At 37.0% G+C, this 26,608-nt stretch overlaps 1 protein-coding gene across 3 annotated transcripts in view; it reads right to left on the reverse strand.

The window, feature by feature from the left end:
• usp6nl (USP6 N-terminal like) overlaps positions 1-26,608 on the reverse strand; it is a 270,213-nt gene that overhangs the window by 20,398 nt on the left and 223,207 nt on the right. For all 3 annotated transcript variants that reach the window (XM_039761301.1, XM_039761302.1, XM_039761303.1), the window contains 4 exons: positions 21,718-21,766; positions 20,067-20,187; positions 5,026-5,120; positions 4,104-4,169 (listed from right to left, as the gene is read on the reverse strand). In XM_039761301.1, the coding sequence (XP_039617235.1) occupies positions 4,104-4,169; positions 5,026-5,120; positions 20,067-20,187; positions 21,718-21,766 (331 nt within the window). The remainder of the gene's footprint in view (positions 1-4,103; positions 4,170-5,025; positions 5,121-20,066; positions 20,188-21,717; positions 21,767-26,608) is intronic.

The following is a 26,608-nucleotide window of genomic DNA, read 5'->3' on the forward strand; positions in this document are numbered from 1 at the left end:
ATCTTCCAACACCCTAAAGATGCACAGTTAGTTTTATTGGCCCCTCTTAACTGGCCTTGTGCACAGCTAGAACATCTGCAACAAAATGCTGTAGTTTCCCTCTAGTCTTTTTAGGATCAGGAGATATTTATACAGTTTAATAAACAGAGACCACCAAATAAACTACTAAAAAGAAAATCACGTTCATTTCAAATATATACAATAATTGAAGGATTAGGACTAACTAACTTAAAAAATGAATAGTACTTTCTGGCATAGTTAAAAGAGAGGAAATAGTCTACCTATGAGTTAAGAAATGCTTTGGGAAGAGTGTTTTGAAAATGTATTTATACTAGATTGTGCTAGAACTTGTGCTACGATTGTGCTAAATTCCATTACTGCTAAGTGTGTGTCAGGCTTAAAACCTTTATAAAGGCAACTTTAAAGGTGATAACATTATCAGACCTGCAAAGTCTGATTTATGGTTGCATGAGCCTGTCTGTGACAAAACCATAGTACAGTACAATTATGTACAGTCACTTCTTATGTTTGGGATGTTAAATGTCTTGCCCACAATCACACTTGTAAGTTAAAATTCAATACCCTAGTCTCTGTCTTAAGTTTTTGAGATTTTACATATTTAAAAAGCAATCAATTTAAATTATTATGCTCAACCTCATAACCATCAACTAAGAACCAACTTCAGCAAACGCTGTTCACTCCTATGAACTGTTCTGAAAGGTACTTTTGTCTAGAAAGTTTACTTAACATTTTCAGCTTGTTTATTTTGTCATCATTTTTACTGAAGTAAATTGTATTGAAGTAATTTTTAAAAATGTTACACTTACCGTATTTGCTATGATGCTGCAGGGAAGATGCAACATTTTTTAAGATGCTAAAATGAAGAAGATAACTTCATACAAAGCCACTGACTGTAAGTGCAACTGCTTAGACGCTCTGTTAATCTTTTTTAATCCCATATAAATTGAGTTGTGCCAATTGAATGCATGTTTGCACAAAATCTATGGAAGAAGTGGAAAATGTACTTGAGACTCCAGGTTGTTTGAACACTGTTGTGGACTAAAGAGTGGCACTCCTCAATGACTATAAAAATGCTGACATCTCAGTTGATGCCACACTACTGTTATGTATTCTGCTTTGTCTTTGTGTAGACATTGTAAGCACATTCCACAATATTGCTTTCTGCATGTTCTCATTTACAGTGGAAACAAGTGTAACTAATATCAAAATACCAGGTTTCCAAAAAAATGTATACACACTTTGAATGATTATAAATAAAATGTTTATTAAGATACATCTAAGTTTTATAATTCAAATTAAAAAAGACAAATGTAAAATCAGTTTTCACAAGAGTTCAGACTACTGGCTGCTCTGGTTCAGGCAATGCTGATAAGGTGGACAAATGGATTTGCAAATATCACAAATCTTTTCATTTGGTATTTGGGCATATTTTCTTTCATGTTTTATAGATTGTTGCAGTTTTGTGAGATAATCCTTACCTTTGGTATGACCACATTAAAAAAAAAAAAAAAAGTCCATTGCCATGTTGTCTGGTGAGCACTAGGGCTACTCTTCACCCAATGCAAGACAGGTCCTCACATCCTGCTGGAGATAAAACTGATCCTTATCCTCAAACTCCTCTCAAATGCGTGGCATGATGGATTCCTGCAGCACGTTCAATTAACGGCACCAATTGCACTGTTGTCTAAATAAACATTTTATTTATAATCATTCAAAGTGTATATACATTTTTGGGAGGCCATGTAGATATCTGCACAATTTAAGCATTCATAAGTCAATGAAGGGTATTCAACACTACTGCTCTTCTTATGGAAACTTTGCCTTTTTGAGTTTTGTTAGCATAGCTAGCCTTCCTTAAATTTATGTGGTTAGTTTTGTTTGAATATGAGGTCAAGGAGCAATGCCTGTAGGGGATTAGCTTCATGTGCTTTAGTTTTTCTCTGCATCCCAAATTGCAACTGGTAAAATACTGTGAGTGACTGTGTATGTATTCAAGTATGTACACTGTGATAAACTGGTGGCCCATCCAGGACTGGTTCCCACCTTGCACCCAAGATAGGCACTGGCTCACTGCCATCTTCAACTGGATAAGTGGGTTAGAAAATGGACAAGTTTTAGGAAACCGTGCGCACTGTCTTAAGCTTTACAAGGGGTGGCCAATTCACAGTAGGAGGCACTGATTAACCTTTCCGAGACGATGAGGGTGAACTTTATCAGAAGGTGTAACCCACAGAAGATTCAAGGTATTCAAGGTACACTTGCTTGAAGGACAATTGTAAAAAATAAGGCAAAAGGGACTATGGTCTCTGAAAGCCCCAGATGTGTGGGAAAAGGTGTCTGATGAGCAGATGATGAAAAAGAACAACTTTGTCTTTGCTGCCACATCTATGGTAGATAAACAGAATACAGCTCCATAAAAGGAGTCTGGTGAACCCATAGAAAGCTGTGTTTACTGTGCAAGTTATCAAACTAATATGCTCTGCTGTATGTTTTATTTTTCTACAAAATACTGCAATTCCCACAAGCTTTCATTCTAGTTTCATAATTATACTTATCTGACACTGTAAAATTCTTCTAAAGAGCATATGCCATAAAAGATTCAAAATTAAAAGGAAAAACTCTGCCCATAGAGGACTGGACTATCACAGATAAGATGACTATAATAATTAGAAACTGAATACAAAAACTTATAAGCAGTGGCAGATAGAACCAGGAGTAAATTACTAAAAAATAGTGATAATCAGATGAAAATTGAGCATGCAAAGTGAATATCACAAGCTGAATATATTATCCCTTTTGCAGGTTACACTGGGAACTGTGAATATAGGAGCTTAGATTTCACAATAAGGAAATTAAAACAGTAACAGAATATGACATGAGAAACCACATAGCAGAGTGGAAAATCCAACCACCAGTGTTAGGCTTGAATGCAGAGGGAGAAAATTAACAAGTGCTGCTAAATGCAGTATGGAGACAACAGAGAAGTCACAGTAATCTGTACTGTATATTGTCTACTAATTAAGAACAAACTGGTATAGGACTTTGCTGGTGACTTAAAAATATTTACAATAACCTTTGTTATCTTTTTACAAAAGAGTTATTGTGTCATACACTGGGGCAAATCACTTATGATTATATTCTTAATTACATTAATTGCTTACATTATACACTTTCAAAATCATTGTCATTATACTATCATTAAAATATTAAGTGACTGGGAGTAATGCTGTTTACGGGACAAGAAATTACATAAAAAAATGTGAACAACATGACAGCAACTTTCAGAATAGTGATACTGGGACCCACAACTGGAGCCAGGCCCAGGATGGTGTTCACCACCTAGTATAGTAGCTCAGATTAGCTTTGCTTAATGAAGCTGTGTGAAACATGTCGAAGGGTGGTGAATCAGATTAAATATCTAATGGGTGACTAGACTTTGGCAATGGAGACTATCTCTTGGAAGGTGGGATACTGGAGCTTGTGGAGGGTTTCTCCTCAAAACAGTCATTAGCTCTGTTTAGGTGTGGGTTAAGCAACTATCCTAAATCGGGGAGTTTTAAGCATTTTTGGTCTGTTTGTAAGTTATAGAGTAGATTGTGAGATTGGTCAATGGATTGGCGCAGTGGTAGCAGTTTCAACAGCTCTGAATCAGACTGCTGTGATGAAGTATTAGAAGAACCCTTGAATGAAACCCACAGCTTACAGATCAATATACAGTATATCCTTATCCTCACTTACAGTAATAGGATGTGAGGATGTTCCCAAAACAATCAGAATAGAGCTATTATCATGTTGTGAGAAGGGGGTTCAAGAACTTTGGTCATGTATTTAAAATGTCTAAGAGTGACTCCTACTTGAGGTGTACAGCTTATAACTCATCAGGAAAAGGCATTATGCCTAGGAACACCCATGAATGCCCTATCAGTACCTGCAACATGTTGCTGGGAATAAGGGTGTCTAGGGTGTACTAGCGCTGTCATTTTCAGAATATGCCTTGCTGTCTACAAAGTTACAGTATTCATTCATGGTCACTCCTTATTTGGGAACATGAAATCATTAAATGTATGAAATATTAAACTTACTCTGTCAATGAAACACTGAAAGAACCACTTCACAGTGTAAAGGCTGGTAAAGACATCTTGGGAATCCTGTGAAACCCCAAAAAGCAATATTAAAATGCACAGAATGATCTCAGCTCTGATAAAACTAGCTAGTAAGCAATAAAGCAAGCTAAAAAAAACCTTTGGAATGTTTCATTTAAACAATTACTCTGTTACTTTGTTAACATGAGGCTTACAGATGTCACAAAAGTTCACTCGGGTTCACTGGTTTGCTGTTACAGAACACAAGCTTTTGATCAAACACTCTTACAGTTTGAAATTCACTGGTTATAGTACCTCCTCCTACTTCCAAAAAATGAATTCAAAAGAATGTATTGATCCTTTTCTTGTCATTATTTCACAAAGCTTGACCATTTGTTTTTCATTTAGTTCAGCTGCCTTGTGATGTTGGCAATTCACTATTCTGTATGTCAAGTAAACAGGCCCTTGGGCAATGCCAAGTGGCATACTAGCACTTCTTATATGTGAGGCAAAAAAGCAGGGCTTCATTTCATTTTCATATCCCATTAAGATCCAACTAATAGTTCCACAAATGATTCTTCCAACTTAAATGTTATGAATTGATGCTTATCTAAAATAAAGTTTCATTCAATAGCAATAGCTGCAGTTCAGAAGGCAAAATGTGAAACAAATGTCCTAGCTGATATTGTTTACATTTTTAAAAATTTCCTTACGAAAATGTAATAAAAAGTAAAAAAACGTGCTTCATGGCAGTGAGATAAAACAACACAGTGACTCATGTACATAATCCAGCTTCATAGTAAGTGTCAATTAATACTCAGACTCGCAGACTATCTAATTAGCACAGAAACCTGACTGGAGTTTGTTGTCACACGTTCATTTTATAAACAGTGAGATGTGCTGAAATGCTTTTGGTTCTCACCAAGTGCTCCTTAAGTTTCGGCATCAGTTTCTTTAAAATCTTGTCATGGTGTTCTTGAAATCTCAGCAGCTTTGGAAATCCGGGAACAAAAAAACCTTGTTATGAAGAAGAAAATAAATAAACCGTCAGAATGTATTAAGTATTATGTCATGCAGACACTACAGGCAGTGGTAACACTAAACACCACATTGGATCAGCAAGTAAAACAAAGCATTATTAATGGAGTGTTTACAAGAGCTCTTCAAAAAGACACAAAATATATTTTTTTTCCTTTTCAGTAAGGCATAGAAAAAATACTTATGGAAGAAAGCATTTGAGTAAGACGTGGGAGCATAAAATATGTTTGCTGGTTTAAGTAAGTATGTACTACTTGCCAGAGGCTTAGCAACAGAAATTATGGACAGAACCATACTGTGCATTTGTGATTTGTAAGTCACATTAAATGCTAGTGCGATCCATGTGAATAAAACAGAAAATGTAAATTTGGAACCTTTTCTTTGGAGAGAAAAAAAAACAAAAACAAAAATGGAAAACCACGACTCTTTTCAAGATTTATTTCAAGGCATCAGTTGAAACACCAAATTAACCCTAAATTGTCAGTGTGCCATTTGATGGAATGGCATCACATCCACATTTGCTGCTGGGATACTGCTCCTAAATTACACAATGGATGAATGAATAATCATATAGTAACTACAAAATGTAACTAGCATATAGGACATGTTGTTATCTTCTGTTCACTTACACAATAAAGCAAAATAGTAAGTGTCTGCTGTTATACTCCCCATGTATTCTCATTCCTTAGATGTGCAGCAAAAAGATGAAACCACATCGCATTCAGCGGACCTACTTATAAAGCAACCTCTATAATACTATCTTTGTGCAAAATATAAATCAGATTTAAATAATAAAAGATTTAAAAATCTGCAATTTTTGAAATAATTTAATGCCCTAGATTAGCAATATTCTTAAAAAAATTAATAATCCAGCAATGAAAATCCTCTAGAAATGAAGTAGACCTCAATAATGCTTTCATAAAGAAGACTTCTAAACTGTACTCTTCCTATACACCATGCAGCAGGAAACAGACTGAGCCCAGTCCAGCTGAACTCCAGTGGAGTAACACACACAGCTGAGAACATGCACTGATGGACATTAATAATAACAGCAGCGACAATGCTTAAATGATGCCCTATGACCCTGAATTGCTAAAGCAGATTAGACAACAGCTGGAAAGATAAATTAATTCATGGTTAATGTTAATTTGTCCCAGTGTGTTTAAATATGCCCTGTGGCTGACTGAAGTGCTTTTTAAGACAGGTTCCTTCCTTATGTTTGATGCTCCTGGGTTAGACACCACCTCCCTGTGATTCTGTATTGCAAAGGCTGACTTCTGAGAACAGCCAACTGGAATAAATAATAGCATTATGAAGTTCAGCATCCACTCCAATGGCACTGCAGCCTCTGAGTTCAATAGTAGACATATTGATGGATGAAATCAGACAGTTTGACCATGCTGATCCCTGAGATTAAAAATATGAGAAGGTGAAACAGTGATCTTCTAAGGAACATATAATGAGATGTGTCGGTTAAAGTCTAATTTTATTTGTATATCCCTAAATGACTATAAAAATATCTAAGAACTTTACCATGGTTCATATTTACTCTAAACCTTTGTTCTGATAGGAGAGATGATATGTATTAGGACTTTAGAAGGTTCTGAACAGGAAATGTTTGACTGCTGCGTGGAGCAGCACCTACAAAGACTGGAAGAATAGGGCTGGGAGATAAATAATAAAGACATTGGATTTTAGTCTGTGTCTGTGCTGGAATGAATGTGTAGGTGAACAATGGCTTCCAGCTGTTTTTGTGGCACATCAATGGAATGGAGTACTGCCTAGATGAGCATCATACAGCACGCCATTCACTCCTTTCTTTTTCCCAGTGATTTATATATGTACTGTATATACAGTATGTAAAGTGCTAGTAACTTGATTAAAAATACCATATAAATTGGAAGGTGTTACAGTTATGGCCCCAAACTGCTTTTCCACAGAAAGGTAACAATAAAGATTACATTTCTGTAAACAAGACAGACAATTGTACTTCACATTAACAGACTAATTCTGCCATTATACTTATTTTTAAGAAAAAGGGCCAAAACAAAATAAGTATATTTCATCGTCTCATTAAAAACTTCACAGCGCTGAAAATGACAGAGGATTTGAGGCAAAATGCTAAAGTCAACATGAATATTTGCTAACTCTGCTTATTCAACGAGTATGCACTACATGTGCAGTGAAAGATGTCAGAAGCTGGCAGAGTCAGGATGGATTTCAATTATCCTTCATACTTTTGACTGCAATATTTTCTTTTGCAGAGTTGAGGTGATAACTTTAAAAACACTCGGCTTCAAAGAGATGCTTGTTAGCAAAGGCATATTTGTTTTTAATCCCACCTGAGAAATTCACTACTTGGCATCTGAAAGTGACCCCTGCTGTCATCGGCAAGTCTGCTTGAGCGGATTTATACTAAAGTGTTTTTAGAGCTGCTATCACTACATATGTATACAGAGATTTCTTAAAGCAAAAGCCGTTTGCTTTTTTCCCCTGCCAACACATAAGAACAAATGCTTAAAGGTAAAGGTTACTTCCATGCTGAAAAAATGAATATGTTTTAGTTACTAAGCATTCCTTTGTATGCCTGAAATGAATGAACAGATGGGAAAGGGGGAACAAATCCAGGGGAGAGGAAAGGCCAAAGTGGGTGCAAAAAGCAGCTTAATTTTCTGTTTTTGCTCATTATAGTCACTCTGACTGTACCAATATACAATGGCGAAAACAGGATTTACAAAACTGTAAAGGCATTTAAAAGGCACAAAAAATGATACTGATAAAAGAAACAAATAATAATATACAGTACACAAGACAGTTTTATTCACAAACATATCAATAAGTCAGATGACATGCTTGTGATATGCAATTGAGGATCCAGAGATGTTCCTCTAGGAGATCACACAAGGGACTGACATTTTGCCTTCCTTCTACTGAAGACCTTCCCTAGTTATATCAGCAGTGTGTGGCCCCCACATTATCATACTGGAAAATCTCCCTTTCCATGGTGCCATTGAAATGGACATACCATTGAGCAGTCATTATGACATCAATAAAAACCATCTTGGTTCAGCTGTCATAAACCATAGTCCTCCACATTATGACACAAGCACTGGTGACATAGGTCTTTCAATAATGAACACTGGAAGAGTCCTTTTTCAGGGCTACTATGTACTTGACAATTCCCAATTGCTCATTCATAAACAGAAGAGACTTACTACTGAAAAACAACTGGTGCTACTATGCTATACAGCGCCATATTTCTTGACATTGGATGAATCTTTGCAGTCTGTGCTGACTTGTCAGAGGCAGAAATCAAAGGTATTGTCACAGAAGGTGCTGATAATCATTTGATTTGTGGCACTGTTGCTGTTCTGCACCCTGTAATCACCTTTAAATGCACAGATATATCTATGTATACCACACTTTTTCATTGGATGGTCATTAACAGAACCATGCAAAACAATTTAGGAAATTCTGTCCATTTTGCTCTGAAATGTCAGAAAGACACATCACTCTTAGGCATGCCATTGATTAGGCAGCTGTCCTCCTTCCTCTTAATTTGTAGATGAAAATGTACATAATATCCATTACTGAGGTAAGAGTCAGTTAAGGATTTGTTTTTCGTATTAACAATGGCTGAATCCTTCACCATTACTTAATCCGTGACTTGACCATTTCCATTGATATTGGGCTGAACCTATAAACATTTAGGGATGGTGGATATCATATAATGCCTTCACAATGTTGCAATTTTAATTTTTACCAGTGTGAATATTGTATCAAAATGAATCATTTACCTATAAATGCAGTATAGCGCTAACTCTTTGAGTGGACTATATTCTGTTTCTTATAAGTCAGGAAATGATAGGGTTTAGCACATTTTCCTGAAAAAATAAGAAAAATTACACCTACATCTTGTCTGTTCATCTGTGCACTAGTGTATCAGTTTGATCAGTCTTTTTGCTCTGGATGCATTAACTAGTTTTTGCACACATAAATTCATATTATCTTTAAACAGAAAAAGTGGTAAGGTTTGCTGGAAGTTAAATATATCAGCTTATATATTAATATTTACAATCTTATTAATTTAAAATCAAGCTGTCTGACATATAGTGGCTTCCACTCATTTACTCATTTGATCATTGGTTGTGTGATTGCTCTGCTTTAAAAAATACTTATTGCCACCTTTTGAAAACAATGTCTTATTTGTAATGCACCTACAAAGTGTGATTATGTAATTCTGAAAGTCTACAAAAATCAATTGAAAACAATCATTATTAGTCTTTGCTATTTTTAATATATACGAGCACCCAGTTTGTATATTTTTTCAAGTAAATAAAGTAAGTACAATCGTCACATTTGATTTATAACAGTCCAGATGTGAATGGAGCACAGTACTGAGCTATTATTTCATACCTCCATGGCCCTGAGCTCTTTCTTTCTTTACAATGTTAAGAAAAGTCAAGCAGAATAACACCTTTTACTGGCTAACTAAAAAGATTACAATATGCAAGCTTTCGAGGCAACTCGGGCCCTTCTTCAGGCAAGATGTAATACAGAAACTGGAGTTCCCTGTGTTTATATCCACACACTAGGACAAGAAACAACAATGGTAAATCTTTAAATGAAAAATCTTAAATGTAAAAAATTAATAGATTCATTCAGGTTAAGATTGATTTAACAAGAGAGAGAAGAACAATGTATGGTCAAGATCTTTGGATAAGATAACTGTCCAACAAAGTCCTTTGAAGTCTTTACAATGTTAGAAAACAGGATACTAAGGATGCCATTTTTTTGGCACTCTCTTTTTTCTCTTCATAATTAAGATACTGCAGCTTTGTTTCTTCCCTAATACCAGAAACTAAGACAATTCCTTGAGTAACTTAGCTACTATTCTGATTCTATCCTGGCAAAAATTTCATGATGTTTTTAGTGAATTTTATAAATGTGGTATGCAACAAAATAACTGTAAATAACCTTTTTATATAACTGTGAAGTCAGTGTAGAATATCTTTGTATCTTTGCATGAAACATTCCCATGCATTTCATATTGGGAAAGAAAAGCTGATGATGCAAAAGACACAGGAGATATTGGGATGCAGCTGTAAGGCCGAGCGACAATATTCAAAAGAGAAAAGTATTTACGGTTTCAAATTCCAAGACTGTTCATTAATGACTGCTTGGGTTGTCCATTGGGTACTTATGTTTTTCTTTCATAACCGTCAAGATGCACCAGTTAGACTGACTTGTGATTCCAAAAGACAGCAATTGGCCAACAACCATTTGAAAATTTAAACACAATAAAAATGAAAAACATTTCTATGGATCTTTACATTAATGTTTCCAAAATTGTTCACATTTTGTTACTTATTCCCATCCACAAACTGTTCCGTAAATATACAATAAAACTGAACCTGAACATAAGAGTATGAATATAGTAGGAGAAAGTCGATTTATCACAGTGTCAAGTGCAGCTTCCAAAAACCTCTGAAATAGGGTACAAATTCCACCCAGGACACAATGCATGTGGAAAAAAAGTAAATGTTTTATCCTTCTTGATATCTGACATATTTATTTTACAGAAAGGAGGAATACTACTAGCCTATTGGTTTACAAAACCTTTTGCATTAAATTCTTGCTGTGAGTACCCAGGCTGGAAATCAAATCCAATCTAACTAGTAATACATTTGATTATATAAAAGCCACATGTAAGTCTTTAAATTCTCTAGGGCAGTACAGGGGAGTAGGGGTTAGAGCTCCTGCCTCACTGATCCACTGTCCTAGGTGTGAATCCCATCTCTTAGCTACTACCTGTGTGGATTTTGCATTTGGTCTTATCATTTTCTCTGGGTACACATATTCAACAGGCATGTATCCTAGGCTAGCCACAGATTCTAAAATGTGGGTGTGACAGCAACCTTTCATACACTATCACCCTGCCAAGACTGGTTTCTAATGTTGCTAGGATATGCTTGGGTATTTTATTATACTTAGAATAATCAATTGGCTTCAGGTAGGTTTTGTTTTATCTCTAAATTTTTTCTTTGTAAAATTACATTAGCATGCCTAATGAATCCAGTGTAATAATTTTTCTGCTTATATCCATTGTGATGCATGTTTTATATATAATAAAATGTACAAAGGGTCCACAGTTTGTCATAGCATTGCACAGTATTTTAATAAAAAGTACATAATCCAGAACTATTTTCAGATAATTTTCCTTTGGAAAAATTTTTACTTTTGCTAGAATCACTTTTGAATAAAGGTCACAATGACATATTTAAAAAAAGAACATTATTTAATGTGGGTGCTAGAATTCTATAACTCTTCTCCTATTTCAAGGAAGTTCCCTTCTAAGGATTATCCGATGACAGTGTTTTCACTGCTCATTAGTGGGTGTTGAGGAGTGACAAGATAGCAGCTCCATGGCACAAAAATAATTAAATAAAAATGTACGACAGTGCTCCACGAGCTACTTTATTACATTCTGTAACTCTAACACACCGTCAGCAACAGAGCACAAAACACATCAAACTACAGATACAATGACACCAGGTGATGAGCACAGTCCATCGAACCAGCTGTCAAATCTTCTGAGAATCTGCAGCAAGGCAAGGGGAAGAAAAATGTGAAATTCTTCAAAAAGCTGCCGGGGTCTGTTGTTGTAACAATGTAAATCAGTCAGTGTGCTGTAAACTTTCTTGTAATAAGCCCTTCTGTGTGGTAGGGATAAACAGGAAGCAATTATTGGGTATAAACAGAATTTTAAACAATAACCTGGTCCATTTAAAGACATTAAGATATTTATTGTGAATGGCCCCAACAATATGATTTCAATGAGAAATGATAACTCGTATAACAAAAAATGTGTACGTTTTTGGTTAGTAGAAGGCAGGCTAATGAACCGGAAAATAAATATAATTAAAATTTTTGTCGGTGTGTGGAATCTGCCCTTTCACAATATGACTGTATGGGTTTTTCCTCTCATTGTCCTCAAAGATGTTATTATATTAATTGGACATTCTAAATTTGCCCTTCATGAGTGTGTATGTGTGCGAGATCCATGTGGTGGTCCAGTGCTCTGACCAGGGTTATTTTCTGCCTTGGGCCAAGTTTTGCTGAAAAAAGGCATTTATATCAAGTCTACTAAAAAAAAAAAAGGATAAGGCAGATTTGATAATCTATGTAAGTATGTATAAAGCAGAAATATAAGGAGAATGTAGAAAAAAATAAAATGTGGAACTGAATGTGTACAGCATGTAGTATAACAGTAAGAGGTGAAAAGTAGCACAGTGGACTCAGAAACAATATGATTTGTAAGAAAAGAATTGGATACAGAGACATAAATAGAGCCATTTGTAAATAGCTTGAGATGTATTCATAGGCAGGATCACTGAAAACCTCCACTATCACTGCACCTGTACTTGAGGCTTTCTGCCACAAGATGTCATCTCAGTCTACACAGAACTCAGCAAAAACAGCACCTTTGAAGGAGTCCTGTTTAAAGGCATTTTTTATGTAATATATCTTTATTTTTGTCAATAATTTAAGTAAATATAAATAATGTCATAAGGATGTTGGGCCCTTCGAAATAGTAATAAGACAATGAAGGATTATTTTTCTTAAAACTTTAATAGTTTATTGAACAGATTACTTATCTGCATGTGTCCTGATGTTTTTTAGTCTCGTTATTACATGAACTTCAGACTTGTGTGTGTGTGTGTGTGTGTGTATATATATATATATATATATATATATATATGAGCCCACAAATACAATTTTTTATGCTTCCCCTAATGTAAAATCTATGACAAAAGTAATAAGGTTGCAGATGGAACCATCGGTGCATTACTGTGAACAGTAGCTGTCTTGAAGACACTGAGCAACCTTCTTTACAACAACATTTTGTTGTAGACAATTTCTGACTTTTAAAAATGGACAAAATCACAAAATTATTTATTAACATTATTCTTACTGGAGATCACAAAATCTGATTAAAGAAACTATGTTAAAATTATGAGCTACTGCACATTTTTAGAAATATTGTTTGTAATTGTACATCTATCGATTTTCAGAGCCAACTTAATGCGATCTGGATTTTAGAAAAGTTCTTAATTAAACCTACCCATCATTCTCTTCAGCACTCTATAGGCTTAGCTATATTACCCAGAATAAGTCATTATTAAGAACTGACAAAGACTAAGCAAACAATTTTTTTCTTTCTTAATAACACAACAAACTGTTATTTCTGAAATGTGGACAAGTTTTCTTATAGCCCTTCTTGCTCTGGTACATGGCAAATTCAGAGCATCATCTTCAGAATGAGATTGACTGTAGGAATCTGGCAGTTCACACTTTCTTTATGACACCTACGATGGGCAGATATCTGCCTTTTCTTGGGTCTTAGTGTGCTGGAAGTCTCTTCACTAGAGAGAAGCTGTATGGGGCCCGAATCCTCCTTTTGGTTGGATGTACCAGGTTGGAAGAGTTCTTCCTCCTCCAGATTGTTTTCCATAACAGAATGGCGTAGCCGTGATCATTCTACTCTGTAATCTCATTTTGGTTGCTGTCACTGCAGAAAATGCTGCCTCACAAAGATAGGATGTTGGAAATGGAAGCAGCTTCAATAGCTTCTTTTGCGTTATTTTAATCTTCTCCTGTCTACAAGTTATCGATTCATCCATTATCCAACCCGCTATATCCTAACTACAGGGTCACTGGGGTCTGCTGGAGCCTATCCCAGCCAACATAGGGTGCAAGGCAGGAAATAAACCCCAGACAGCACGCCAGCCCCCCGCAAGGCGCGCACACACACACACACACACTAGGGACAATTTAGGATCGCCAATGTGGGAGGAAACCGGAGTACCCAGAGGAAACCCACGCAGACATGGGGAAAACATGCAAACTACACGCAGGGAAGACCCGGGAAGCATACTCGCAGCGCTACCCACTGTGGCACCTTTCCGCCCATCTACAAGTTATGCAGACAATAATTTTTCTCAGAATTTCCTTGCGATAACACACTATCAGGGTGCGAACGATGCCCAAACCCAATGGCTAAAGCACTGCTTTGCAACTGGGTGGGAGGAATTCAATGCAAACATTATCTAAATGCGGAAGCATGTTGTGGGCAGCATAGTTATCAATCAGAAGCCAAATCATCCTTTTCTTCTTCATATTTTGAGGTTTCTGAACTCTTTTGGGATCCCCCCCACCCAACGGGAACGCCATGCTGAAGTGTATCCCGAAATGCGATTGCTGTCTCTGTGTAAGATTGTTTGTCCGTTGCCGGGGCAGGGAAACAGCAGGCTCACAGTGTGTTGTCCCGTTGACGGAGGTCCCAAGAGAGTTTAAAAACCTCACAGTTTTTTTGAATGAGTGCCGCATTAACAGGAATGTTTCTTGAACGAGCGTCACTGAACCACATAAAAACATCTTTTTTGGCGTCTTCAAATGCAGCAGTTCGCATACGTTTGCAACCCTAGATTTTTCTTCTTTTTTTGCATATAACAAAGACATATGAATTGCATTTGTCTTTCAAACAGATTGCACATCACATTAACACTGTTACCGTTTTTTCGTGTCTGCCATTTCTATAGGAGGGTGACATTGAGTTAAATTCCAATGGATGTTTTTTAAATGTTGATGAGTAATAAGCAAAAGGCATCACTGAAAACCACAGAAAACAAAAACAGCAAAAAAAAATCAGTACGAGGAAAGTTTGAAAAAAGAAACTTTTTTTTACAATGTTTCTGTTTAAGGATCGTTGTGCACAACTGAGCTGCGACCACAGAACTAACTGCTCTGTGGATGATTCATTCAAGCATTTCAAGGTCACTTCGTTGCAATGAAAGTATCTGCTGAATGTACTTCGTAGTAACGAGATTTCTATAGACTCGCTGAACTGTCAGAAACATAAAAATACTTCGTTGTAATACTCTCTCCTCTCTCTGCACCGCTGCAAAGCCCCGGCCGCCTAGCGTTCTGAAAAGTGTCCTCAGTGAAGGGGGCAGCCTTTTTGCTGTAGCCCTTCACTGAGTGAGTCTCCGTTGTTGGCAGTCCTTTTGCGGCCCGGCTGTCAGATGGGCGCAGACTGGGGGTTGGGGACCCCTGTGTTAAAGCATTCCACCTGACCATTGCTGGAGGGATGGCATGTGGTAGTGATTGTTTTTGTTATCTGCAACAGATGGCAAACTTCTGTAAACAGGTCACTTTCAAAATTATGGCCTTGATCAGTATTATCAATGTATTTTCAGTAGTTGCATGACTTTAATCAGGAAGAGGCAAGGCCTCAACCCATTGTGTGAACTAATACATCATTACCTGAATGTATGCGTTGCCCAAACTGGAGATCAGAAACGTCCCCAGTGCATCAATGTATAAGCAATTCACAGGCACCCCTGCCTGATACGCTCTGCCTCTTACCACAAAAGATTTACAAGCTTGGCACTTCTTACATTTCTTAACAAAAAGACAAATATCATATTTCATACCCTCCTAGCAGTATTGTTGTTGAACCCTATTAAATGTCTTCCCCTCTCCAAGATGGCTGGACTGTGGTGGGATATGGCAGAAGTGGCTGACTTCTGCTACTAGAGACTGAGGCACTAACAGTGGAAGGGATGAAGGCATTTCCAGTGTGCCATCCCAGTGGTAGTAGAGAACCCCTTGGTAGCACTTGACCTGTAGGCAGCACAATTAACATATGGGAATGACTGGGCTCTCAAGTGAGCAGGAAGCTATCCTTGATCCTTTCATCTGTGAAGAATGGATAGAGTAGGATCCTTCCTCTGTTCCTCCTCTAACTGCTGTATGCTGAATTCTGGAATCCCGCTAGTTTCTTGCACACCCAGTGTTTGAGACACTTCCTGGACCTCATTGTGGTCTCCTATTGAATTTGTCTTAGTTGGGACTTCATTTTCAGTGTGCCCACCCCAAAGTGAACTCCACCTCACTGCATGAGGGATCCCATCATTCAAATCACTGTCGAAGTGACTCCATTGCTGTTGCAGCTTTTGACAATGTGGGCAGCCCCCGAAAGGCAGGCTGTCAAGATCTTTTCCACCATGGCATCACTCACAAGCACACTCCCCTTCCTTCCTGGAAAGGGCATCATCATGTTGTATACCTAAGTAATGTTCAATCTGGAAGTCATACTGGCTGAGCTCCTCTAACCAGCTGCTAACTGTCCCTCCGGATATCTGAATTGGAAGAGCCAAGTGAGACTGTTATGATTAGTAAGAATGAGAAAACAATGGCCAAGAAGATAATGTCTGAAGTGCATTGTAAACATCACCATAGGAAGCAGATCCCTTTTTGTTGCTCAGTAACACTGCTGGGTGCTTTGTAATCATGAGCTGGCATATATAATGACCCTATCAGCTCCCTCTTGCAGGTGGGAATGAGGGACGATAAAGCTGGAAGCATCTGTATCTAGTATAAAGGTCCCTTCAGGCAGGGGATAAGCCAATATTGGAGCCGTTGTCAAACTTTTCTTCTGCTCCTGAAATACTACCTGCTGAGTCTCACTCCATTTGTATTAGACTCCCTTCTGCAAGGGCTGGGTCACTGGACTGGCAATTTCTGAAAATCCATCCATCCATTTTCCAACCTGCTGAATCCGAACACAAATTTCTGAAAATGCTTCTACAAATTTCCAGTAATAGTTGCAAAGTCCAAGGAATGTCTGTAGCTCCTTGACACTTATGGCTGTATTCCATTTTTTACATTGTATATGAGAGCTGGGTTAGTGGCAATGCCCAGCCCACTCACTATGTGTCCCAGAAACAAAACTTTCTGCTTAAGAAGTTGACACTTTGAAGGTTTCAATTTTAATCCATACCTTTGGAGACACTGGAAGTCCTTGTTCAACACTGTTGGGTAGGCGTCCTTAATAGTTAGTTCATTCAACTTGTGATAGTCAATGTACCACCTGACTCCACCATCCCTTTTCCGAATCAGGACAACTGGTGATGCTCATTCAGACTTGGAGGGTATGCCAACTCCTGCATCCAAAATTGCCTGTAAGTACGACTGCTCTTTTTCCTAAAATCCTGCGTCTTGGGGGCTGGTGTACAGGTCAGGCATCCCCTGTGCCAATGCAGTGTGTGATGATACAGAAGTGTCCTAGTTAATTGTCACTAGCTGCAAAGATTGATTGGTAATCTAAAAGTAAGGTGGTCAGGAGTTCCTGTTGGGCTAGGGTGAGATCTTCACAAGAAGTAATGTAAAGGCTTTGAAGGCGGGTCCACAGTACTTGATGACTGGATTCTCTGTACTTTTGAAATATGTTCAGGGGTCTGTTGATTCAGTTCTGGTTTAACTGGTTGATTTTGTAAATAATAATGGTTCAGTCTCTATGAGGACTCCCAGACATGTGCCCTGTAGAAGTTCTACCTCCCACATCGAAGGATTACACACGCAAACTGGTATGAAGTTTTCCATCAGAACTAGCATATTACCTGAAGATATCCCATCTGCTAAACTTGTTGGCTCCAGTACTGCTGTAACACCAGGCCTTGGGTTCCCGGTTTTGCTATATGGCTGTGAGACATGGATGCTATTTAGTGACCTGAGATGAAGACTGGACTCCTTTGGTACTGTGTCTCTTTGGAGAATCCATGGGTACTGCTGGTTTCACTTTGTGGCGAAGGAGTGGTTGCTCATGGAGTCCTGAATGTGGCACATTACCTGCATTGTGAGGGAGCATCAGTTACAGCACTATGGCTATGTGGCGCGATTCCCCGAGGGTGATCTGGCTCGCAAGCTCCTCATTGTTGAGGACACGGGTGGGCAGACCAGGCCAAGGGTACACCCACATAACACCTGGCTGCGGCAGATAGAGGGTCATTTCCGGAGGGTGGGCCTGGACCGAGTGTCTGCCTTAGGAGTTGCCAACCATTTATCCCAAACTGTTTCCTTTGTGTGGTGGGTGCAGCAACGTGCTGTACCAGTGCATGCTCCTCAACCTGACCTGACCTGTTTTTGATGTCAATTATCATCCTAAATTGGTTTCTGTTGGGTCTCCTTTTGAAAGCAAATGCTATTTTTCTATGGTACTTTCTAAAGGAATGTATGTTATTAAGTTTCATCTTTTTCTTACTGGACAGTATTGTTTCTGTCCAAATTGAAGCTATTTCAGTTTGACTTTCAAGACCTTTACCTTTCAATGCCTCTCTGTTTTTGAAAGTCCTAGTTGTATATCTGTTTAAATGGCATTTGAGATGGTTTTATTGGTAAAGACACCTTCAATTTTCTCCTTTGACAAGCTCTGACAAGCTTCATAGTATTTAGTAATACATCAAACAGATCAACGTCTTCCAGTAGCCTTTGACTTGAATTCAGTTTTAAAGCACAGACAAACTTAATAACCTTCATGTGGTAGTCTATCCTATGTAATAAACTTTCTTACTATACTCACTTCATGAATAATGTTTCTTTTTGTATTCTGAAAACTAAAAACCTCATAAGAAAACTTAAGGAGACCACGGAGTCCATCAAGCTCATTAGGTATCTCTTATTTACACTTTTCTATGGTGAACAAATAAAAATAGTACACAAAAACTAGGGGTTGCAAGGGAAGTATGGGTGGGCAGGAAACAAATTAAAGCACTATGTACTTGGGCTACATGCACATAATCACATTTTCATTTGAAAGCAAAGTTTTTGTGTTGTTTACAAAAGGATGCCTTCTCCATACTATAATGCTCGAAAACACATATGATGGTGAACTTCACCCACACTGGGCATGCACGCACTGACGGCAAACTCCACAAAGGGACCGTGTAGTGAAAAATGTAGAGCCTCGTAAAAATAAGTGCAGCACTTTGACAGTGCATTCATAGCATAGAAAAAGAAATTCTTTAAGGAGCTGCAGAATTGCTCCTGTGCCACGTTAATGCACTGATTACATTTGAAAGTGACAATCTTCAGAACTGACAGCAGCCATCTTGTCAGTAAAAGAATATACTAAAAATGTCATTTATAAAACCAACTCAATAGAACTCAATAGATATGTGTGTGCGCATGTGTGTATATCTTCGCTTTACTGCATTGTGCTTTTTTGTCTTTCTCTGTCCTGTAATATTGTAAGCTCAGCAGCATTCTACACCCATCCACTTATTATTAATTTTGTTGCAGAGTGCTTATCTCCTTAGTGAACAGATTAAGTTTAAGTAGTAATCATTGATTAGAGGCTGTCAACTAAGATATTTACAATCTGACTATCACGGGGCTCTGAATTTTTCACTACAATGGTTAACACCACCAGGCATGGAATTTATCACAAAACTGCAGTGACTAGTAAATAATTTGCCTTTTATACATATATACAGCAACTTTAGAAAATGCAATTTAGATGTATACTGGTAAGCAGCATAATATGTGCCATGGAAAGCAACCCGTCTATGCTCACTATGTTGGAAAATCTTTTTCTTTCATGAATGGTAACTAATCAGTGAATGAAATGTTGTAATGAGCAAAATCCATTCTGGGAAGGATCACAAAACAAGAACAAACCAAGCAGGGAGTGATTAGAATATATTGTTTTTGTAAAGCTCCATTTTCACTCATCTACACCACAATGGTGATGCTGCATTTATGAAAGTATTCGGCTCTGAAAAGTGTCTTTAAAAGTCTTCACTTTCAGGGTTTAAAAACAATGGGGAAGTGTGGACAGAAGGGAAAAACGTAGACATGTATATGCATTTTTAAATGAGAAGTAATAATGTGGACAGGGTCTCAGTAAATTCTCAATTCACAAACGTCTCTTTAGATAATTTATTATGTACAGCATACAAAGTCTATAGTCTGGGGTTTATCAATGTTTTGGTAAAAATAAGCTAAAAGTGAGAGATTAACTAATCACTACAGCATGGAGAAACTGATTGTAAGACAGACCTTTATACTGACTGAGGGACTTACCGTGCATTGCATGTTTCTGTCCAGAGAGAAGTCTCACCAATGCCCAAAATGCATCTTCTTCATTCATATAAATTAGAAGCAGGGCTGTGATTTGACTCATTCCCTGACAATATCCAACTTCCTAGTGCAAACACAGAAATATGAGAGTCTGTCAGGAATTAGGACTTACAATTTCAAAATAAATAGTTAAAATAAAATCATTCAAATGAAACAAAAAAAAATGACAGCAATAAAAAATAAGGGCTGGAGAAAATCCCTAAAAGTATTTTATGCATAATATCTTGAACTGAGGTATATAATTTAAAAATTAATTATGAGTATATTATACACTATTGACCACTGCAAAGCATTAGGATGCAACTTATATTTTTAAATTATTCATCCAAAAACTGAATAACAAGTTATTTTTTTTCCAAAAAACAATAATGACATGTAAGTATTGATTTTTCTTCTATTTGTTTGTTCTAAACTTTATTCTTCATGGCCATAGCTCCAATTGACAAAAATAAAAATGAGACAGACTGCCATATATTAGTCACTGATATTGATAAATACTTTCAGTGCTGATTTGCGAAATTGTAAATTATAAACTATGTACTCCTGATTTAAATTCCACTTACAGTATCAGAATTCTAATGTGCTTGCAGATTATTCACTCAGTTATATATAAAATTACAAATACAATATTAACAAAAGAACCTAATAATTTTCTGAAAAGGACATACATAGCTCAGTTGGTTTGAATATGTGGCCACGTTTAAGTATAAGAGATAAACATCACATAAAATATGAAGTGCCTCTGGAAATCAGTGTGATAACAATCCCCTTCATTCATCAAAACTGACAAATTAAAGTACTTCTCAAACTGCTTACACATAACACAAGGGCACATTGATGGAAGGCTAGCTTTCTTTGTACAATAGACATCCTACTCATAAAAAATTACCATTAGTCTCTCTGAATCCATACAAATTACAACAATCTTGATCACAGATACAGCTAAAACTTGTTTATTGCAAAACTAAGCTTTACTGTTGTTAACCCTGCTGTTCCAGATGCTACTTTATAATTCTGTCATTAAATTTATGTTTCACACACTGAGTGTAACATTCAGTCTTGCTGCATGATTTACAAGATGACACTTTTTCAGTCGTGTGAATTTCATTTTTTTGCCAAAGTTGTTCACATGTTCTTGAAAGCTTGTTTTTTGTTCTGAAAGCATTTTTAGGAATGTTTATTATTACAAAATCTTTTTCTTCCTATAATATCCCTTTTTAAAACCATTTATTAATAATACTGAAATACAGACAGTGGTTGTGCAACAATGTAATATTCAAACTTAAAATGTTTAGCTTAGATTAAAAATACAGTATAGTGTAGTTAACTGAATGTAGGCCGAATCAATAAAACAAAGCAAATCTGAATAGATTTGGGATGTACAGAGTTAAATCCATCATCTGTACACGTATGAACTGTGATGAGAGTCAGAAGGACCCACCGCACAGAGGCACTTTGACACCATGACAACCTCAACGCACCACCCAGCTCTCAGCAGAACATCATAAATTCTAAACTCACTCCTTTTCAAAACTGCTATCAAATCTATTAAGATGGCATGCACATTTTAAGAGATTATGTAGAATTCACTTACTGTGTTATATACAGAATATGCAACTAAAACATGGAATAAAGCTTGCTGCCTGGAAAAAAAGAAAAACAACAGGTATAGGTTTTGTTTAAGCACATTTATCAAGGTCAAAATATCTTCAATGGAATGGCATCAGGCAAAAGTCTGAATTATTCCAATTAAGGTTCATTGGCACAGGGCCACAGACACCCTTAAACATCAAACAAAAAATGTTAGTCCCTATAGCAACATGGCAACTCATCTGTATTTCAAAGGTCTTTTGTATTTGTGTGTGTGATAAATTATTAACAATTCCACATAAAAGGAACAGAAAACAATCCTCAAGAAAGGGACACAACAAAGTACAAGTCATCTGAATTTACTGATAATTTCAGACTTCCTGTCCACATTATTTTTTAATCACTTTGACCACAGGTCAATGATATGCTTTGATACATTTCTGATTGTGGGCAAGATTAGTTTTTTATTCTAATAAACAAGAAAGAAAAACAAAAGTGCATTATACTTCTTTAAAATGCATGTTGGCATGCACAGGGAATAAGTGGTTACTGTAGGTTCTGTTTGAAATACAAATAAACATGGGCAATCTTAATTCACGAGAGGTCTTAGATCTTTGAACAGCACAGAAGGTAAAGACACAGTAAAGCATTAAGTGTACAGCGTGGCAAATATTAGTAGAATGGCAAGAGGAGATCAACCAAGAACACTGTACAGGTTAATGAGGAATGGCACGACATGGCTATCAGAGCTAGAAAATCTGGATTCTAAATGGTGTGGTGTTTATTTCCACTTTCTGTCTAGATCGATTCTTTAAACCAAGATTATTATTTTTAATAAAACTTTTTCTTTTGTTTCTTTAAATTTAAACTCTTAATAACAACAGTACATTATAATACTTTCAAACCTGCTTAACAGGCTGAAAACAGCTGTAAATGGGATGGTAGTTCATCACAGAACCCATTCATGCGCACAATGTCACGGACACCGGGTCAATCTGGAGTCTTTAGTAAGTGGCAAGTAAATTAAAAGTACCAGGAGAGAATTCAGGTAGACACAGGAAGAAAGAGCAAATTCCAAACAGAAAATATCCAAGCTAAATAACTAAATAAGGTGTTCTAAAAGATCAAATACAACCCATTCCAAAACACCTTCTTTTTCTAGTGTGCCAGATCTTAACTTGAGGATAACAATGAAACTGTGCATACAGTATATATTTTTGTCATAGCTTTGCGATTAAACAGCACCACTGTGTCTTTCTTTAGCAGTTTTATAATTTTGATTGTAAATAGCTGATGAATGTTGTCATTCACATTCAATTTTAAATTGCATCCTCACAATGAACAGAACCACAGAACAGAACTCTATACGAAGAATAGAATAAAATTTATGAATTTTTGTGTTAAAGTAAACCATACATCGCACTTTAAATTGAAGTGTACATTGCAACCCAGTAAATGAACAATAGACTCTGAATCTATGAATTTCTACTTTGAAGTCCAGCCCTTTAACTGCTGTGCCACATTTCCTCCAGCACACAATGCAGACTATCTCAGCAAGACTTCCGCTGACATGAGAGGCAAGGTGCTCTTAATATCACTGAAATTGTAAATTATCATATGCTACAGACATGTAAGCACATGGCACACTATAACAGGTATGGATGTGCTAAATCAGCCAACTATACATCAAACAAGAATGCAACAAGTATTAAGGAAGAGGGATCTGACTGTAACTCACACTCTGTGAAATCTTGTTATAGATATAAAAAATAGGTGTATGGGTTAAAGTCCTAGCACAACAAATTCATTCAAAAAATACATTGAGTAGTGAGAAAAGCACTATATAAATGTCAAGAATTATTATTATTATTAATATTAGCCAATGTTCTAACCCTCTCATCTTTACTGCTCTGCATTTACTGACTTGTGGAACTATAGAGGTATTGTTTATAAAAGTAGCATTCTTCTGGTTCATAGGTTACCATTTGCTTTTACCCAACATAGGTAAAAAAACTCAAGTCTAATAGTAAACTACATGGGTGTAAGGTGGCACAGTGCTGCGTACTGCTTTCTTAGATCCTGTGGCCTGGGTTTACACCATTATGTGTGAATTTTGCCCAGCTTCCCCATCTCTGCTTAGTTTTTTTTTCCCCAGATATGCTTTACCACTCGCTTTTGAAAGATATGCTTGTCAGGTTACTTGCAGATTCTAAACTGGGCCGATCTGAGTGTAGGTGGGACGTTATGATGGAGTGGTGCCCCATTGGGCTAGTTCATTACATGTAATGTGATGATGCCAGGATAGATACCAGTTCTTCACTACCCTTGACTGAATTAAGTGGGACTGAAAATTTAATGTTATAAAAACATAGGTCTAACTATACTTAAATCATTTTCTCCCAAATACGTTTTTTTTTTTCTCGTCACAAGTTTTCAGTGTAAGCTACTTATCTGTGTTATTTATATTATGCATGTCATAATTCATACGTTGCAAACTCATTTGAAAATGGAGTCTATAGTGGTGTATACTGTACATCTTTAAGACTATCCATCCATACCTTTTTTATTAGTATTTGAAGTATATGATGTATTTTGTCAGCAGATTTAAATGCATAGTACACATTTATGCAGTTAATATTGCAGTCATTCCTCACTTTAAGATAATCTTCTTTAGGTTAGGGCTCTGGTTTTACAGCATACAGAGGGATGAATTTTCACCACAGGATGGGAATGAGCTGCCTGCTGCTTAAGCATTCGCAAAGGGAATGACTGTCTGCTCCTCATCAAGTGGGGACATCAGAAACAATGACCTGTCTAGCTTGTGCATTTGCAGCTGACAACAACAAAAATAAAGATCACACTGAGGTAACTTTGTATAAAGTGTTTGAGCAGCACCAGACTTAGAATGTGGTGGAAGGTATTTGGCCATTTTATCATTTAGGAAAAGACTTTCCCTAATTGTGTAATTCTCTTGATATACACCCCAGGATACCACTGTCCAGTATGTACCTTGTAAGAGTCTGTATACATTGTCCCAAACTTCATGACTGCAAAAATGCACCAATAATTCAGTTCATTTTATTTTTTATAAAAGCATTCTTCTCTTAGTGCAGACTATAAAATAGCAATACTAAAACAATTTTAAAACCAAGATCTGCCTATATTTCTGCATTTGCCTTGTCCAGTTCAGGCTCAGGAGGGTGAAAACCTATCATGACAGCATGCTGCTCAAAGTACTGTATGAAAACAACCCTAGATAGGGCAGTAGTCCATACACACAAGCTCATTTCTACTGGGCTAACTACAGTTAGTTGAAATAACACACACATGTGTCTTAAGGAAAATGAAGTACTTGGAGAAAAAAAAAACACACAGGCACTTTGAGAATGAGCACAATCCACACAACCTGTGAATGAGATGAGAGCGGCATTCAGGGCTCTGGACCTGTGAGGCAGTGGCACTAACCAATGTGCCACACTGCCACCCTTATACTAAATGTTAGTACTAAAATGACTTTCCTTTTATTGTGTAATTCTAAGAAGACATAAAAATGCTCATGAATTGAAACAGCATTTTACTGGCTGGTTTACAGTTCTTTCAATAATTAATAAAGCACTAATACATATTCCAACACAGGTTAGAAATTTTCATTAAATGAACAGTCTATAAAAAATTAAGAACTATGCTAAAAAGAAGCTATGTAATTATTCTTGCGTGATAATGACAGTTACTGAATACTGTGCATTTCACTGAGCATTCCTTGCCTTTTGGTATATGGTATGATGGGGGAGTTTGGTTTTATGAGTGCTAACAATGAATTTTGCTAATGGTGTCAGTTTGAAATGTATGCTGACGTGCATGGAGTGGGAGAGCCATAAAATACCAAGTTAAAAGGAGTTAGAAATAAAGACAGTTCTAAACATTGTGCAAACAGGCAAAAGGCAAAGAGACTACACAGCAGAGAGCTGAACAATGCAGCTGTCTTCATCTTAAACAAAAGCACACTCTCTCAAGCATTACTAACTTAGCCCATGCAGCACAAAAAAAATTCTATTTATCCTTCATCCTCAAAGATGATTAAGTTTTGTCATTATTCCAAATTTACTGCTGAATTTCTTTGATGGTTCGTCCAAAGGACGAATGTTTGTAAATGGTCTTACTCAGTCACAAAGCAACACAGACTGATCTCCTGTTCATTAATGCATTTTCTAAATCGCTTTTCTTGGAGAGCGTAGGGTATACTTGTATCTCGTCTGTCACCTGATTAGCCAAGCTGAAGAAACAGGCCTTGCAGGCAGGTTAGTAAGGGGGCCTCCAGATTTGAGTGAGTGAGGTGTACCAGCATGCCAAAAAGCTGGCAGCTACACAATGACCGAACCAAATGTGTGGGTGGAGTTAGGTGAAGCCATAGAGTATGACTTTAAGATGGCCAAAGTTTTTCTAGCAGACCATTTCAACACTTAGAAAAGCTACATGGGACATTGCCCAAGCTTGTTCTCAGCAAGGACAGGACAATGTTGACCTTCATCGGGAATACTTTTAATAGGCGAAAAGAGTTGGAAGAGTCGGAAGCATTGGCTGGGGTGGATAAAATCTGACCAGAAAATGAGAAATAACTGGATATCGTGCTTTCATGCCTCTTGAATGCTGTGGGGAAGGTGGAGACAGTTTCCCAAGCTTGACAGAACTGATGCTTACTTCCATTTTTAAATAAATGTGATAGAAAGTTGTGTTTCAGCTACCGTTGAATCCCACTCCCAAGTCTCTCTCTAATTTGACAGTTGAACATAAGATCTGGGAAGGTTAAAGTAAATTTCACTCTGGCTATGGAACAGTGGACACTCACAGATACCTGAGGTATTATGGGATATTACTAATATTGTCTACCTATGCTT

The sequence above is a fragment of the Polypterus senegalus genome, chromosome 8, assembly GCF_016835505.1.
Source record: "Polypterus senegalus isolate Bchr_013 chromosome 8, ASM1683550v1, whole genome shotgun sequence".
NCBI lineage: Eukaryota > Metazoa > Chordata > Cladistia > Polypteriformes > Polypteridae > Polypterus > Polypterus senegalus.